This window comes from Lissotriton helveticus, chromosome 1_1 (assembly GCF_964261635.1).
Source record: "Lissotriton helveticus chromosome 1_1, aLisHel1.1, whole genome shotgun sequence".
NCBI classification, from domain to species: domain Eukaryota; kingdom Metazoa; phylum Chordata; class Amphibia; order Caudata; family Salamandridae; genus Lissotriton; species Lissotriton helveticus.
Genome location: NC_136057.1, coordinates 1,107,223,168 through 1,107,238,370, shown reverse-complemented (window position 1 = coordinate 1,107,238,370; position 15,203 = coordinate 1,107,223,168). Strand labels below are relative to the sequence as shown.

The window sequence follows — 15,203 nt, the reverse complement described above, 5'->3', positions numbered from 1 at the left end:
GCAGTGACAAAAAAATGTGTTTTTAAACTTACAAACAAGAGTTTCCCATGTGCATGTTTCTCATCTGTGTTTTTCCCTTACAGAAAATAAGTGAAATAGAATTCATTGCATTGTGCGGTTTATTTTGATGAGCTGAAATGGAAGCCATGTGTAGAACGTTCCTGTATTTGCAACATATTTAAACCTGCTTTCCTTGATCTGTTTTAAGAAGTTGCATAGCATAGTGCATTGTTTTCACTTGTTGCACCAATGTCACGTTATTTCTTCCATTTCCTATTTATTCCTTTTTATAATTATGCCTGAAACTAGGTATCCCTAAAGGTTTCTTATTTGATGCATGCGAATGCGTAATCAAGAGAGAGAGAGAGGACCAGATAGCTAGTCCTTATCCCCGGGGTTATATATGATTTTAATCAAAAGGAGACTAGCTCATAATTTAATAAATAAATAAAGAGACTCAAGTATGTTTCGTCATGGGGTGAGAACACCTGGTGAGTGTGTTCAGAAAGCCCTCACCCACCAACCTAGTTGGTGGCATGCTTCATCATCGGGCCCACCCAGTGACACCTAGCGTGTCCCGGGTGTGCTTCGACGCCTGATTACAGCGGAGCAGGTATGTTGCTGAGTGTGCAGTGAAGGGTGTTATGAAAGTGATGTTTAAAACGGCTCGACGGGGGTCCCAGTACCCGAGGGTAAATTAGACTTTAATACCTGGGCCTCCGTCAGCGGTTAAAAATAAGGCTGTTGGATGTTAGAGGCGAGTTACGACCTACCACATCCGGTGGGTCAACATGTTTCAGCCAGTGCCTTACGTATATGCTGGCTTTCTTCAGGACCTATGTTAAAAAGTGGGAGCAATTAAACTAGTGGGTGTGTGATTCAGACTATGTGTCTACACGCCCTAAGGTGTTTATCTATGTGTGAGAGGGGGGATTCCCTTCTCAAGAACACCTGTACATGTAACATATATGGACAGAGACAAAACATACAGGGAAAAAAAGAGAGTCACTCGGCTGTATGGTATTAAACACATCCGATTGCCGTCACTAAAGCGGTTGGAGTGTAGGCTATAGGAGGCTAAGGTGTAATGGTATTGGTGGTACCATTAGGTGAGAATCGCACATATAATTCGGGAGTGAAGTGGCTAAAACACGGATTTCACATAAATAGTGCATATGTGTAGAGCGGCGCAAGAACACGTTCTTACGCTAGTTTTAGCAAGTTTTGGCCTCAAGGTTGAGAGGTGGCAGGGGGTTGGCCCTATGGAGAATAAAAGGTTGGCCCACAGTGATTAGGAAGACCTGTAGGGAAGAAAGGTAGCGCTTACCCATGGTAGTGGTGGTTGTTTCTCATACTCACAGCATTTCTGGGCAGAGCCTGCTCTGGACCTGTGATGCCTCCTTCGCATACCGGTAAGTAATGGCCATTTGTGCTTGGTCTTAAATACTGTGGTTAATTGGATAACCAGGTGCACCTGCAGGCTGGAGGTAAGAGTAGAAAGACTCGGATAGCCGAGTCATGGTGCCAGAGGGGGGCCCTCACGCGCTGTCAGCGCATGCGCAGTACTCGCGTGTTTGAGGACGCATGCGCGGGTAGTGTCTCGATCGCGCATGCGCATCAGTGTGTGACCACTAGGCAGCGTGGTCCATGCGCGGAGGGATAGTGTGTCAATCGCGCGCATGTGTCGCGCAGACCATAGAACACAGCTTTCTATTGGCCAAGATGGGACAATTTGATCAATTTGTACGCATGCACTATAAGTAGAGTGCGGGAATTAAGATTTTGGTTGACCACAGTGACAAATAGGTCAATTTGTACGGGTGTACCATAAGGGGGAGTGCGACTATGGTGCATTGTATGGCCATGGCACAAGGAAAGTTTTATGTATGCGCTATAAAGGGGAGTACGGTTATAGTACATTGCGTGACCATCGCACGAGGTCAGGGGGGGGAATTAGTTACTCAAAATGCTCAGACCTGGGGGCTCTACCCCGAGGGAGGTATGTTACCGGGGTACAGGTAACCGGTTCAATGTGGTGGGTCATTGATATGTCAAGGAGTTCCAGGGAATGGCATCGTTGAGGCCCTGGCTCGCTGTTGAAAGGCGGTATATCCATCGTTGTTCTTTATTCAGTAGTTTTTTGTCATTATCCATTGCGCTTTCCGGGACTTGTTCAATGACCGTCCAGGTTAGATCATTGGGAGTGTGACAGTGGGTAATGAAGTGGTTAGTCAATTTACTTATGTTTTTCTTGCATCTTATAGTGCTGCGGTGTTCTGTTATTCTGGTCTTGATTTTCCGTGTCGTCATTGGACATAGCGTAGACCGCATGTGCAAGTAACCAGGTATATCAAGTTGCGAGAGTTACAGTTGGTGTGGCTCCGTTGAGTCCAGACCTTGTTCGGCTCCAAGTCCAGGGTTTTGGTGTGCATGGTGAGGTGACATACACTGCAATCGTTGCATGGATAATGCCCAGTGACCTTGGGGAGGCCCCATGCGTTCAAAATAGTGTTGGTGGGATGTTCCGGGGGTTGTCTTGGGCGGGTGTTGACCAGGCGATCTTTCAGATTGTTGCATCGTTTATATGCGAATCTCGGAGTATCCCATTTCCTTTGTCCGGAGTTGATTATTTTCCAATGTTTTCTGATAATTTTCGTCACTTCATTGGACGCCGTGTTGTAGGTGGTAACACAGGTGATGGGTTGGTTGTCTTGGTTTTTGACGACAGTCTCCAGTAAGGCTTTGCGGTTCTGGTTCCTAGCTCTCTTCTGTGTTTTCTTGATGATGGCTTTGGGATAGCCTCGATGTTCCAGTTTGGTGGCCAATTCCGTGGATTGCCTTTTGTAATCCGAAATGTTGGTGCAGTTCCTGCGTATGCGTAAAAACTGCCCATAGGGCAGGTTCTCTCGAAGTGAACGTGGGTGAAAGCTTGTGAAGTCAAGCAGTGAATTCCTTGCAGTGGGTTTGTAATAGGTTGTCGTGGCCAGGGTCCCGTCATTGGCTGTGATGTCCAGGTCTAGGAAGGGTAGTTGACTGTTGCTGGCCGTGCAGGTGAATTTTAGGTATGGGTCCCTATTGTTAAGCCAGATCATGAATCTGTCTAGGTCAGTCTGCGATCCCTGCCAGACCACCAGAATATCATCTATATACCTGCGCCAGTTCAGGATATGATGGATGAAGGGGTTGGTATCTGTAGCAATGTGGGACTCCTCAAAGTGGTGGACATACAGTCCCGCTATGCTAGGGGTGAAAACACTGCCCATAGACGTCCCATTTGTTTGTAGGTAAAGGGTGCCCTCGTATTCGAAATAATTTTCTTTGAGAGCTAGGGTTGCACACGCCATCACAAAGTCTCTTGGGGTATGGTGTGGCCAGGGGGCTGCCGCGAGGATGTCATGGAGTACAGACAGAGTTGCATCTTGAGGGAGGCTCGTATACAGGCTCTCCACGTCCAATCCCACTAAAAGTTGTGTTTGTGGGTTGAACTCCTTATTGTTTATGACCTGTAAAAGGTGCTTAGTGTCTTTAATATACGTGGGTGTTTTTTGCACCAGGGGGTTCAGGAAGAAGTCACAGTACCGTGACAGTGGTTCTAGTAAGGAGTTTATGCCCGATACGATGGGTCTGCCAGGAGGGGGGAGAATGCCCTTATGTACTTTCGGTACTGTATAGAAGTATGGGGTCCTGGTATGTTGGGGGCATAGATAATCTGCCTCCTGTTTGGAAATGTGTTCAGCATCTGCTGCCCTTTTGACTAGTGTGTGGATCGTAGTCCGTAATTCTTCCGTTGGGTCATGCTCCAATCTGCGGTAATTCCTGTTGTCGCTCAGTAATCGGCGACATTCCGTGTCGTAGTCTTGTTTGTCCTGTAAGACAATACCTCCCCCTTTGTCCGCTGGTTTGATGACAATCGTGGGGTTGTTTTGTAGGCGTTGTATCGTCTTCCTGTCTTCCCAGGATAGATTGTTAAAGTGGTTAGTTGGGTTGAGTCTCTCTACATCATTGTATACAGCCTGTTCAAATGTCGCGATTTCAGGATTTAACATAGGTCCTGAAGAAAGCCAGCATATACGTAAGGCACTGGCTGAAACATGTTGACCCACCGGATGTGGGAGGTCGTAACTCGCCTCTAACATCCAACAGCCTTATTTTTAACCGCTGACGGAGGCCCAGGTATTAAAGTCTAATTTACCCTCGGGTAATGGGACCCCCCGCCTAGCCGTTTTAAACATCACTTTCATAACACCCTTCACTGCACACTCAGCAACATACCTGCTCCGCTGTAATCAGGCGTCGAAGCACACCCGGGACACGCTAGGTGTCACTGGGTGGGCCCGATGATGAAGCATGCCACCAACTAGGTTGGTGGGTGAGGGCTTTCTGAACACACTCACCAGGTGTTCTCACCCCATGACGAAACATACTTGAGTCTCTTTATTTATTTATTAAATTATGAGCTAGTCTCCTTTTGATTAAAATTCTTATTTGATGCAACATATTTTCTTGTTTTGCTATTGGTCTATGCGAAATGTGCTTTATTACTAAAGCATTATGATGTCAGATCTCAGCATGTCAATAGTGTAGCTTTTGCTGCCTGAAACCTATTAAATGTGCCCTGTTGAGTTGCATATTGGTTTAGTAAACGTGCAGGCATGGAGTATAGGACAATGTCCCTTAGACAGCTAAACGTAATTAATCTATCTGCAGCTAAAAGTTACTGAGTTAATGTGCACTTCAGAGACAGCAAGGGCAAAACATAAAACTTTATTGGGCAGCTAATCAGGTGAGATAAAAGGCCTCTTGTACAAGACCTCCCGCTACACCTAGATTCAGCTATTCTTTATTTATTTCTTTGCAGAGTGCTGTCATCTGCAGGCATCCGAAGGTTAGAACTGAACACAGGGAAGGAAAAAGAACAGATGGGAAAACAGCCTAAAAAGAAAAATATATATATATATATATATATATATATATATATATATATATATATATATATATATATATATATATATATATATATATATATATATATATATATATATATATATATATATATATATATATATATATATATATATATATATAACTGAAAGATTCTGGGGAAGCACATTTCAGAGTTTGGGACAGGTCCGGACTGGCCATGCGGCACCGGGAAGGGTGGGGGCTGGCTTTGTGGCCAGTTTGGTCACTGGGGCCGGTTTTGCAGCAGTGCTGCAATATTGGACCCTGTAACAAAAGCGGGAACGGTGCGTCTTACTAGCACCCTACCCCGCCCACTCCCAGGGCAGGTCCAGCAGCAATCTGCCAGGGCTGGTTGCTGTTCCCAGTCCGGCCCTGGTTTGGGCCCTTTTGTCATAAAGGACCATCTCTTGCAATGGGCTTCATCAGAGCAAAGAATTGAGCAGAGTGAGCATGATCCAGACATAAGCAATCACAGAGGGAGACCAAGTGATAACAGAGGAGAAGGACACTTGGGCTTCTTCGAATAGTAGAGAAAGCGCTCTAGAAAGAAGACCATGAATTGAATGCATTGCTCAAACAGTAGACAGTGCAGGTAAAGGTGGGCACCGCACACATCTGCAAAATTCCGAAGACCCGCCGCCATATTTCGAATCCTCTGCAATTTGCAAGCCTGAAAGGCCAAGATAGTGAGTTTTACCATACTCAAACTGAGACAAGTTGGCATAGCTAAACATGGACATCCGCCTTATTTTGAGGAAGAGAAGACAAGAATTTCTTCGTAATTGAGAAACAAAAAATAGAATTCCCAGGTTTTATGGATTTTAGTATTGAAAGAGAGGTAATGATCAAGCTAAACTCCAATGTAGTTTGCTGCTTCCATGAGGCTGGGGGGAGCACACAAACGATGGAGCGATAGGGTCTTACATCTGAAGGGCATGGAGTCTGGAGTTATTGAGTTACAATTTTTGAGAAGGCTCTGCATGTGGTCTGCATAAAACAGCATATGGAACCCCAAGCCTTTATAGAGCTCACCCAAAGGCTGACCACAGATGTTAACAAGCATTTACAATGCAACGGTTTCGCCTTTGTAAAAGTTTGAGCTATTGGCATTGTAAATGACAAATTTTTTATTTATGTGTTGGTTTTGAAAACCGATAAATAAATGGCATTGTCATTTACAATGCCAATAGCTTAATCTCTCGCAAATGCGAGACCTATTGCATTTGCACCCACACGCACACACACAGAGAGCCACAAACACACACACAGAGCCACCCACACACAGAGCCACCCACACACACACACACAGAGCCACCCACACATAGAGATAAATGTAACTCTACAAAGCGGAACCACGCTTTTTTGTAGCGCAAAGTTCAGGAAACGACTGTTCAAATTTACATTAACCCAATAATAAGGACCTACAATTTTAGTGTAGTTCCATTCGGCCTTTTTTTGCTATAGTGGTGAACACAAATTTGTATGAGACTTCCGGTGTGAAATGTCCTTCCCAGTCTCCCCAAATAACGTTGCCACACTTTAACTAATCTGCAAATATGTTTAAATAATGATGAAACTTTAAATTATTTAACCTTAACTGAAGAGTGTAGGTTCAGGCAAACACCATAGCATCAGTCTGGGTTTTCCCAAAGAACCATAGCTGCAGTCACTGTCACCCACTCTGGGAAAGATAGAGAAGTGTAGATAGAAATATACAGATCTTGCTGTAAAATAAACATTTCCAGGGTGTTCTAGTACGTCTAACTCCCTGCCTAAATAAATAGTGCCCGTCCCCGTGGTCCTGGGTCTGCTTTTGCCCTTACACTAAGATCTCCTCAGACTTTCTCGGAATTGTCTCACAATCTGCCTTTAATGCGCTAGCGGCGCTTTTGTTGTTCTCGAGGTGGTTGCTCATTGTTGTTACGTCTTTGCTTTCACCCCGTGCTCGGAATACTGAACCAAGCGTTCCCTTTAACCGCTGCCTCTCGCAGCCTACGTCTTTGCTTTCACCCCAGGCTCGGAATACTGAACCAAGCGTTCCCTTTAACCGCTGCCTCTCGCAGCCCGTGTGGGCTGGTGGTGGCTTTAACTTGCAAATCAGTCAGCCGGTCTCCAGGGAGGAAACAGTGAAACAGGCGGCAGAGGATCACAAGGAGCGAGAGGGGAGGGCTCAGAGTATGAGGCAGAGGCATAGAGAAGTGATGCCCAAACCCTCAGAGGCTTAACTGGGACAGAGAGTCTAAAGAGCGGACAGGTGAGTGCAGGGACCGGTGCAAACAGAGTGGAGAAACTGATAGAGAAAGAGAGGCGTAAAGAGGCAGAGAGAGTGAAAAGAGACAGGGAAAGAAAAAGGCAACTGTTTGAGAAAGAGCGACGGAAACTTCGAGGCTGAGAAGGAGGAAACATAAGATATAGGGAGAGTAAAGATACTTCCACAAATTTATAGTACAGAACGAGAGACAAGGAACACCTAAGAAAGGTGAATGAGACTACGGGAACCATGAGAGGAGACAAACGTAAAAACGAGACTGAAATGCCTCACACCGCGAGTTTGTTAGCACAAGGAAAGACCATCACTATAAAAGTATTAATGTCATCAGTACAGTTCAACAATGTACATTTACACGCTTGTTTTTAAAAGATCCTTAACAAATTCTTAACAGGGTTTTCCCTATATGTAGGAGATAAAACGAAAAGATATCAGATGCCTATGAGGAGGAGGAAACCTTTTCATGATTTGGTAATTCAGCATAAAGAGTTACGGCCAGCCTCCGATGTTGACTCGCTCCCTGCCCTGTTTGCGAGTTTTTAACCATCAGGCTTGGTAATTCAGCTGCTGAGTATGGGAAGGCAGGCGGGGTCCAGCCTCCAGTAGCCGTTGTGTTGACGAATAAACAATACACTTTGTTTGGTGTGCGGTAAAAGCCGGGGAGCCCATGGCATCGGATTGCACGGTCGAACGTGCCTCACCTGAGGTATCGCTTCCTGCCCTGCTTTCCACGGGCGCTTTTGAAAGTCCAGCCTTTGTCACCCGAGAAGAGAGCTTCTTGTTTCTGCCGGTAGGAAGGAGAGTGAGAGTGCTCACCTCTGCTCCCCGTCCGACGGCCTCTTTGAAGCCATGGAAAATGCGGCGGGCACAGTGGAAATGCCGAGTCAGTGCACACTCCGAGCCGCAAAAAGACCAGGAAGAACAGCAGTGGATAACTAAAGCTGCCACTCTTTTCTTATCAGGTGAGGGAGGGCGGGCGGGGGGTGTTGGGGTCACCTTAGCGTTTTCTCCCCAGCAAGGGGCCGGATTACAACAACAGATGAGACTGACAAGAGAGAGACAAGCAGCGTGAAGGGGAGACAAAAAAAACACGTACATATGCACCAATGCACTTATACACAATGGGGGCCGCTGCGAAGGTAACCCTAACCTGGCTAAATAGGCGCGGGTCACCACCAAGACCCCACCGCGCCCCCTCATCCCTACAGCACTCACTTCGAATCAAAGCCGTATGGAGCCAACGACAGCTGGGCACAGAAAGAACGTGTGTGAGTTTTCCACCGGCCGGAGACACAGACAGCGGGGGGTGGGGGGACGGAACAGGCACACGGACAGCGGGAGGGGGGCGGGAACGGACAGCGGGAGGGGGGAGGGATAGGTTTAAGAAAAGCGCTTAGCGGCTCCCACGAGCTGAGGAGCGCTTGTTTGTGTTGCAGCAGGGGCTGAAATCACTCTCCACAGGGTTCCATCTTCAAAGCAAACCTAAACAAAAAAAATAAATAAACCACCGCAATGACGTTGTCAAAGGGACAGGATGAGAAAATATCGCCGGGAACGCCCACCAATCGCCTCGCTGAAAGACGGACGCCTCTCTCTTCCAATGGCTAGCCTCCATTTATGGAGCTAGCCAATGGAACAGAGAGGCGGGACTTTTGTCCATACTGGTAAACAAAAGTTTCCGCCTTGCGCGAAAGTCTGCTGCGCAGCTTTCGGCGAGGCGAAACCTAAAAAGTATGTAGGAGAGCGCAGATCAGGGGTCTGGTATTAAGGGACAAGTGAGCATTGCTCTACTAACAGCAAACAGAGGCAAAACCCACTGAGTTGCTTAATGCACCCGAGCATGTGCCGGGCTGGGCTTCAGTTTACTTGTCCTGGAGGCACATGGCAGTGTTGTGTTATCAGGGTAGTGGGCGCAGCCTATTACAGTGCCAGTGTATTTGCTTCTGTATGGGCGTTAAGTCCTGTGGCCCAGGGTGGGCTCCACACAGCACCAGAGAAGAGACAAGACAGGCAGGGTTGATTAGGTGTAAACAAATGTGCGAGCTCCTGCTTCACCCCAGGCTGGTATGCTTTTGCTTAGAAGAGGGCGGGCTGCAGGGGGGACCCGCAGTGTATTTGGCCGTTGGCACACAGGAGGGAAAAAGTAAGGGGTGCAGCTCATATTGTTCTTAACTCAACATGGTGCGCTTTGCTCCCGCCACCATCATTGCCTGCAGCAGCAGGATTGCAAAGCCGCAGCGTGCCTTTGTGGATTGGAACGCAAAACAGCTCTGGCAATTGTTTTTGGGACCAGCCCCTGCCTGGCCCAGGGAGAATGGACGTGCTTGCTTCCTGCTTTTGGTACTAGGGCCGATATTGCAGCACACTGCTAAACCGTCCTCCAGTAACAGAACGGGCCCCCACCATTGCAAATCTGGCTCCCACCCTTCCAGCCTCCCAGGGAAACACCCATTGCATGGTACTGCCAGTCCGGCCCAGATTGGGAACAGGCTGCTGCCTCAGCCTACAGATTTCTACTGACTTGCCGGCTGCCTCGTCGGAGAGCTGGACGTGTGCATTACCGCAGAATCTTGTGGAGCTCTACGCCAGATTGTCCATTCCTCAGAGTGGAGAAGGAGCTAAGAGACAGTTTGTGAATGACCGTCCAGAAAGGAGATAAAGCAGTCAAGGGCTGAATCATGCAGGCCGATATTCATAAGGTGGTTGATCAGGATAGAGTGTTTGACAATATCAAAAAGAGGTCCAAAAAACAGGCGGCCAGTGAGAAAACCAGATCTCTGGTGTGGTGGAGAAAGTCAGTGTAATTAACCACAGTGGTTAGTGTTGTATGCTGTTTGGAAGCCGGACTTGGTCTAGTCTAAAGGGTCGCAGGGGAAGAGTTAGTGAAAGCCATCTGGTTAAAAAGTGATCCTTGATTTTAGTTCTGCTTGGAGCAGGGCAAGACGTTCCTAGGGACTCTTTGGCTGTAGCCAGCTTTTTTATTAGCTAGGATAATTTTTTTTTTTGTTTAATTAATATTGTCTTTTTATATAAAAACAGCAGTCAAGTTGCCCACTTGAATCAAAAAGGTTTTCATGGCCAGATATAGGACTGGTGCAAAAGTAAGGGCTAGGCATTAGAGGACAGTTGAGAGGGCAGGGATAATTCAGTGAGCCTGATTTAAGTTTGAGGGCTGAAAAAGCTCTGTAGATAAGCTGTAGGACACCCTTAAAAAAAAAAAAAAATCAGAGGGTGCTTGACCGGCAGCATAGCTGAGAAATTCTCATAATATACGACTTACATTTTACCAGAGAAAAAGGAGACAAGATCTTCAAATGCTGCCTGGGATTAAGTAACAAGAGAGATCATGCAGTTAGTCGAAACAAAGGTGTGGATTACCTTAAAGACAACTCTAGATAGATCGGTGTAAGATACTATCAAAGACGAAAAGGCAGCTGCTTTGGATTCATAAATGCAGGATTTCTAAGACCAAATGTGGCTTCTCTAGCTCACCCATGAATCTGGGAAATAGGTGCACGTAGGTGTTTTGGGAATGTTTAGTGTCCAGATGGATTTTTTTTTTTAACTCTAGTGAATCACCTGTTGGGTTATTTGCTGGAGGATGAGGTTGGGGATTCAGGGGGGGGGGGGGGGCAAAGAAGTTAGTTAAAAGGGAGAATTGGTCATTTAACTGGGAGAGTGATTTGGAGCTTTTATTAGTCTCAGAAAAGCCAAAGAGACATACTGCGGCTTCCAATGTTTCAAAGAGCTTCCATCTTCTGAACTTAGTCTTCAAGGAAGGGTTACATGCAGATGGTTGAGATATTTTGGTTTTTAATGCCACCACCAAAAAGAAGCATGTGAGGGTTCAGACCACACTAAAAGGGAAATGGGGCATCTGCCTATGGTCAGTTTAGCAGAAAAAACACGTCCAAAGTGTGACGTGCCATGTGTGTGGAAACAAGACAATTTGGTCGCAATTAAATGCATTAAGGTCACAAATGAGTATAGAAAATGTAACACTGAAGGAGGAATCACCTTGGAAATTGAGGTTTCCTAGCACAATGATGAGAAATTAGGAAATTGCCGGTTCCTCGACATGCTCTGCAATATTTCGTGGCCAGTCCATATTGGCATCTGGTGGGCAGTATGTGGGGACAAAGGTCCTGGTTAGAGACAGCAACAAATGCAATTTTGCAAAGGATTACCACAATTGAGCAGGGGGATAGAGGGCAGTAGTGGAGTTCAAGAGAGGATTTGAAAAGGATACCTAACCCAACACCCCGCTTACCCAATCTTTCCTTGCGGAAATTGCTGTCAGTGACGGGCATGGCAATTTCCAAATGGTCAGCCAGGTCTCAGATAAAAAAAAAAAAAGATCAAAGTGATCTTTGTTCAGCAGCTTGGAAATATTACAGTAATGCTTCGAAAAGTGCAGGCATTAAGCAAGTCACACCTAAACACGGAGGGATCCTTATGCTTGCTGGAGCTGTGAGATGGCCAACCCTAATGCTTGCTGCTTATCCACACGTTGGGCTGAATCTAGCCTTCCCAGGATAAGCTTATGAATTGGTAACTTGGGAGTGCTCCAGGCTTTAGCACTGCAAGGGGTGATGTGCATGCAAGATTCAATGGAATCTAGTTCAAACACTCATGAGAAAAGAAAAATGTAATTAGTAAGATAGTTTAGCACTTGCTCCTGTGCTCCGTGGAAAACCTGCTGGGAAGAGGTGGGAATGCTGACCAGTAGCATCCCGCCTTCCACCCGTTGAAGGTTGAGGAGTTTAGCGGAGCGTGGTTAGGTAATAATGCCTCATACTTCAGCTCTGTAAATTCGCAGTATGTGCTTTATGAAAACAAAATATTACTATTAGGAAGAAAAAAAAACGGTCCCAGTCAAAGAAAATTCTCAAATGTTATTGTTATCGCTAAACACTATTTTTCGCAAAGCAATAACATTCGAAGTATCACCAAGAAATAACCAGTCAGCCAATACTTCTAGTCATCTGCCAAGATGATATTTGGGAACAATGTCTTTAAAAGTTCTGAATATCTTCAGGGGAGTATTAGAGTGGAACAATCATTCTTTTAGTAAGGTGGAAATAGGACTAACCAGTGTGGAGAGTCTGACTGTTCTTAGTTGGCCTAGTCATTTGATTCTGCTTGAGAGCTTTGAACTTCTTGTTAGCATGAGGCACTCCGTAACTCCTGAGTCCTTGAAAGACTCAATTCCTTCTGTTGAACGTCCATGAATTATTTACACTCACAAATGCTTTTGTTGTGTTCTGGAGCAGCCCCCTCCCCGCCCCCCGATTTAGAAATGTGTACATTTGCTGGATTTCGTATAAGTGAAGACAATTTTTAGAGAAAAGTATTCACTTTGAGTTCTTTTAAGGCATCTTCAGTGACCAAAGCAAGGAAGAAAAATTGAAAGCTCTTCCAACCATATTTAGCAGTGGGGTCCAAGTCTTGTGCAAACACTAAAGACCATCAGAATTCCTGCTCCGGAATGTAAATTACCTGGATGGGTCCTCGGAATGTATCTCCCAGTATATGGAGATGGTGTTGCAGGAGGCTGCCTGGACATCACCTGAAACAAGTCGTACATATTTAACAAATGACTATCGCCAATTTTTACATATAATGTATTGCAGCAATAACAGATATATGAACACAAATACATTTTATCTGGAAAAATAGAGCTCTAACCAAAACCCTTTATTATAGTATATACTCTACAAAAATCATTTACATAGGTTTCCCGGTAAAAGATTTGCTACATACAGCGCATAGGTTAGACCCTGAAGAATAAAGTACCCGGGGGTTGTGTGGTCTCGATATCATATCTACTGAACAATATGCACTCATCGAAATACTCCTAAATTCATGCTCCATTTCCTATTGCATTTCAGACTTTACTTGGCATTTGGCTACTCTCACACACATACAATTGGGTCTTTACCACAAGGCTCCAATAGCTTAATTTCCACTTTGTACATACACTTTCACTAGGACTAGCATCAGGAGAACAAATGTAGAGCATTCAGAAAAGAAATCTCGAACAATTTGGTCGCTAATTTTCAAATAAATCTGCTGATGTTTGCACGGTTTCAGTCACCTTTAAATATTGTTCTCTACTGTCCAAAGTAGGGACTACATTCTTGCATACATATTTGGGCAATCTAGAAATAACCATGTTTCACAACAGCCCAAGTGCTGAGGCCGTTGCAAAATGGTAAATGTTTCACTCAAATATTTTCTGTGGCCTCGGCCAAGTTCTAAAAAAATAAACAACTCCAATTATCTAGCCAAAGCTACAAAATGTCATGTTGCCCTAGAAAGTACTTTGTCCAGGTTGACTAACAGTGAATAGAGCGTCATTGGAGTTAGTTCGTTTCTCTTGCCTACTCTCATTGCTGAAATGTTTTGGGTTGGCTTGAGGTAAACTGCTACAAAGCTCAAATCCAGGGTCTCTAATGAAGGAGATGGGATGCAACCCGAGCTTGTGGTCACCACATAGTAGAATTGTCTGTGCGAAGACTGTTAGTCCAGATTTTGGTCTCTGGTGGTATTGAATTTTGTAGGCAGAAACGTCAAACAATTGCTGTGCAGGAGGGTTGGGGCAGGGGTAGAGTGATGATCTGTCACAAGGAGCCTACCTTTTTTAACTTTCCACCCCCCCCTTCAAACCCCCCACACAAGTGAGAAATGGTGGAGAACTCACTGGACTTGGGAGCGACAATGCTGGAGGAATGCCAGGCCAGGAGGAGAACCCATCTGACACCAGCGCAAGGATGGATTTAAAGACTTTTGGACTGAAGCTGGTACCCAGATACTAGGCGGGATTCTCCAGGGTAAGTAGCGCAGGTCCCCTTACACCATCTGAGGGACAGTAGACAGATGAACCTGCTGGGGGGGGGGGAGGGGGGCTGGGGGTCCTCTGGAACGTCTGTGGACTGGTCCTGCAGATAGATGCCTTTCCACTACTGACACACACGGTACCCTAGAAGGCAGCCAAAGCCATGGGGCCTGGGGAGTGCAGCGGGGGGGGGGGGGGTATTCTCCCACTGGGCTGTGGTGGGCCTGCTGAGGAATCCCACAGGTGAGGGCAGGTGCCAGGAGCCCAGAGAGAAGACCGGTTCAGCAGCAGGAAACCAAGCTCCAGAAACGAAAACGGACAATTTAGGGATAACAGGCCTGATGCAGATGTTTCTGCCCCAACAACAGGGTGGGCACTGGCACTCAGTATTGAAAAACTGACAAAATGGCGCTAGGCCAGATGTTTAAACATGAAATGTGCAAGCCCATATTTAAAAAAGAGAAAAGGCTACCACAAACCAGGTCATACAAAATTTACCATTTTGGAAAAGGATATTAGCCGATTTTTTTTCTGTGGTACAAAAGGACGGGCAAGGGCACCACCAACGTTTTGAGAGTGTGACTGGAGAGGGGCTGCCAGAGGTGCAGCGCTATCACAGTGGATGCCCCAAAAAGGTTGCACCAAGTCTCCCGTGGGGTTACACTGATGCTCCCGGTACAAGTGCAAGGTTTTGCACATGATTCAAGAATGTGGGAACTCCTGTTGGTTGGTCTTTTGTATGCAGTAGCAGCATGTTGAAAGTGAAAGAAAGACTATTTCACACATTGGATTGAATTAATAATGCTTTATGAACAGTTAAATATTACATGCTTTAATGAAGATTATTGAAAAATAGAACAATCCCCAGTGTTTTTAATGGAGTTGAATACGTTTTGTGGGATCTATTTTTGATTTTAATAAAAGGTGCCGACACCCTGACAAAACCAGCAGGCCTGCCTTTTGATAATGACATTCCCTTTTAATGTGTCTGCTATATGTTAGGGGCGTACTATGGTTATAGGTTTCCCCAGTGGTACAATAGGTTATGAGGATGTCCCCAAAAGTATCTGTCTATTTGTAACTTAATGCATAGTATTCACTAGTGTGTGCGTGTGTGTACATAATAGAGCATGT

General features: G+C 45.6%; 1 protein-coding gene across 3 annotated transcripts in view; it reads right to left on the bottom strand.

Moving 5' to 3' along the window:
• The window catches only part of LOC144821473 (uncharacterized), a 616,628-nt gene that overhangs the window by 577,793 nt on the left and 23,632 nt on the right, over positions 1-15,203 (bottom strand). For all 3 annotated transcript variants that reach the window (XM_078678562.1, XM_078678582.1, XM_078678572.1), the window contains exon 3: positions 12,731-12,800. In XM_078678562.1, the coding sequence (XP_078534688.1) occupies positions 12,731-12,800 (70 nt within the window). The remainder of the gene's footprint in view (positions 1-12,730; positions 12,801-15,203) is intronic.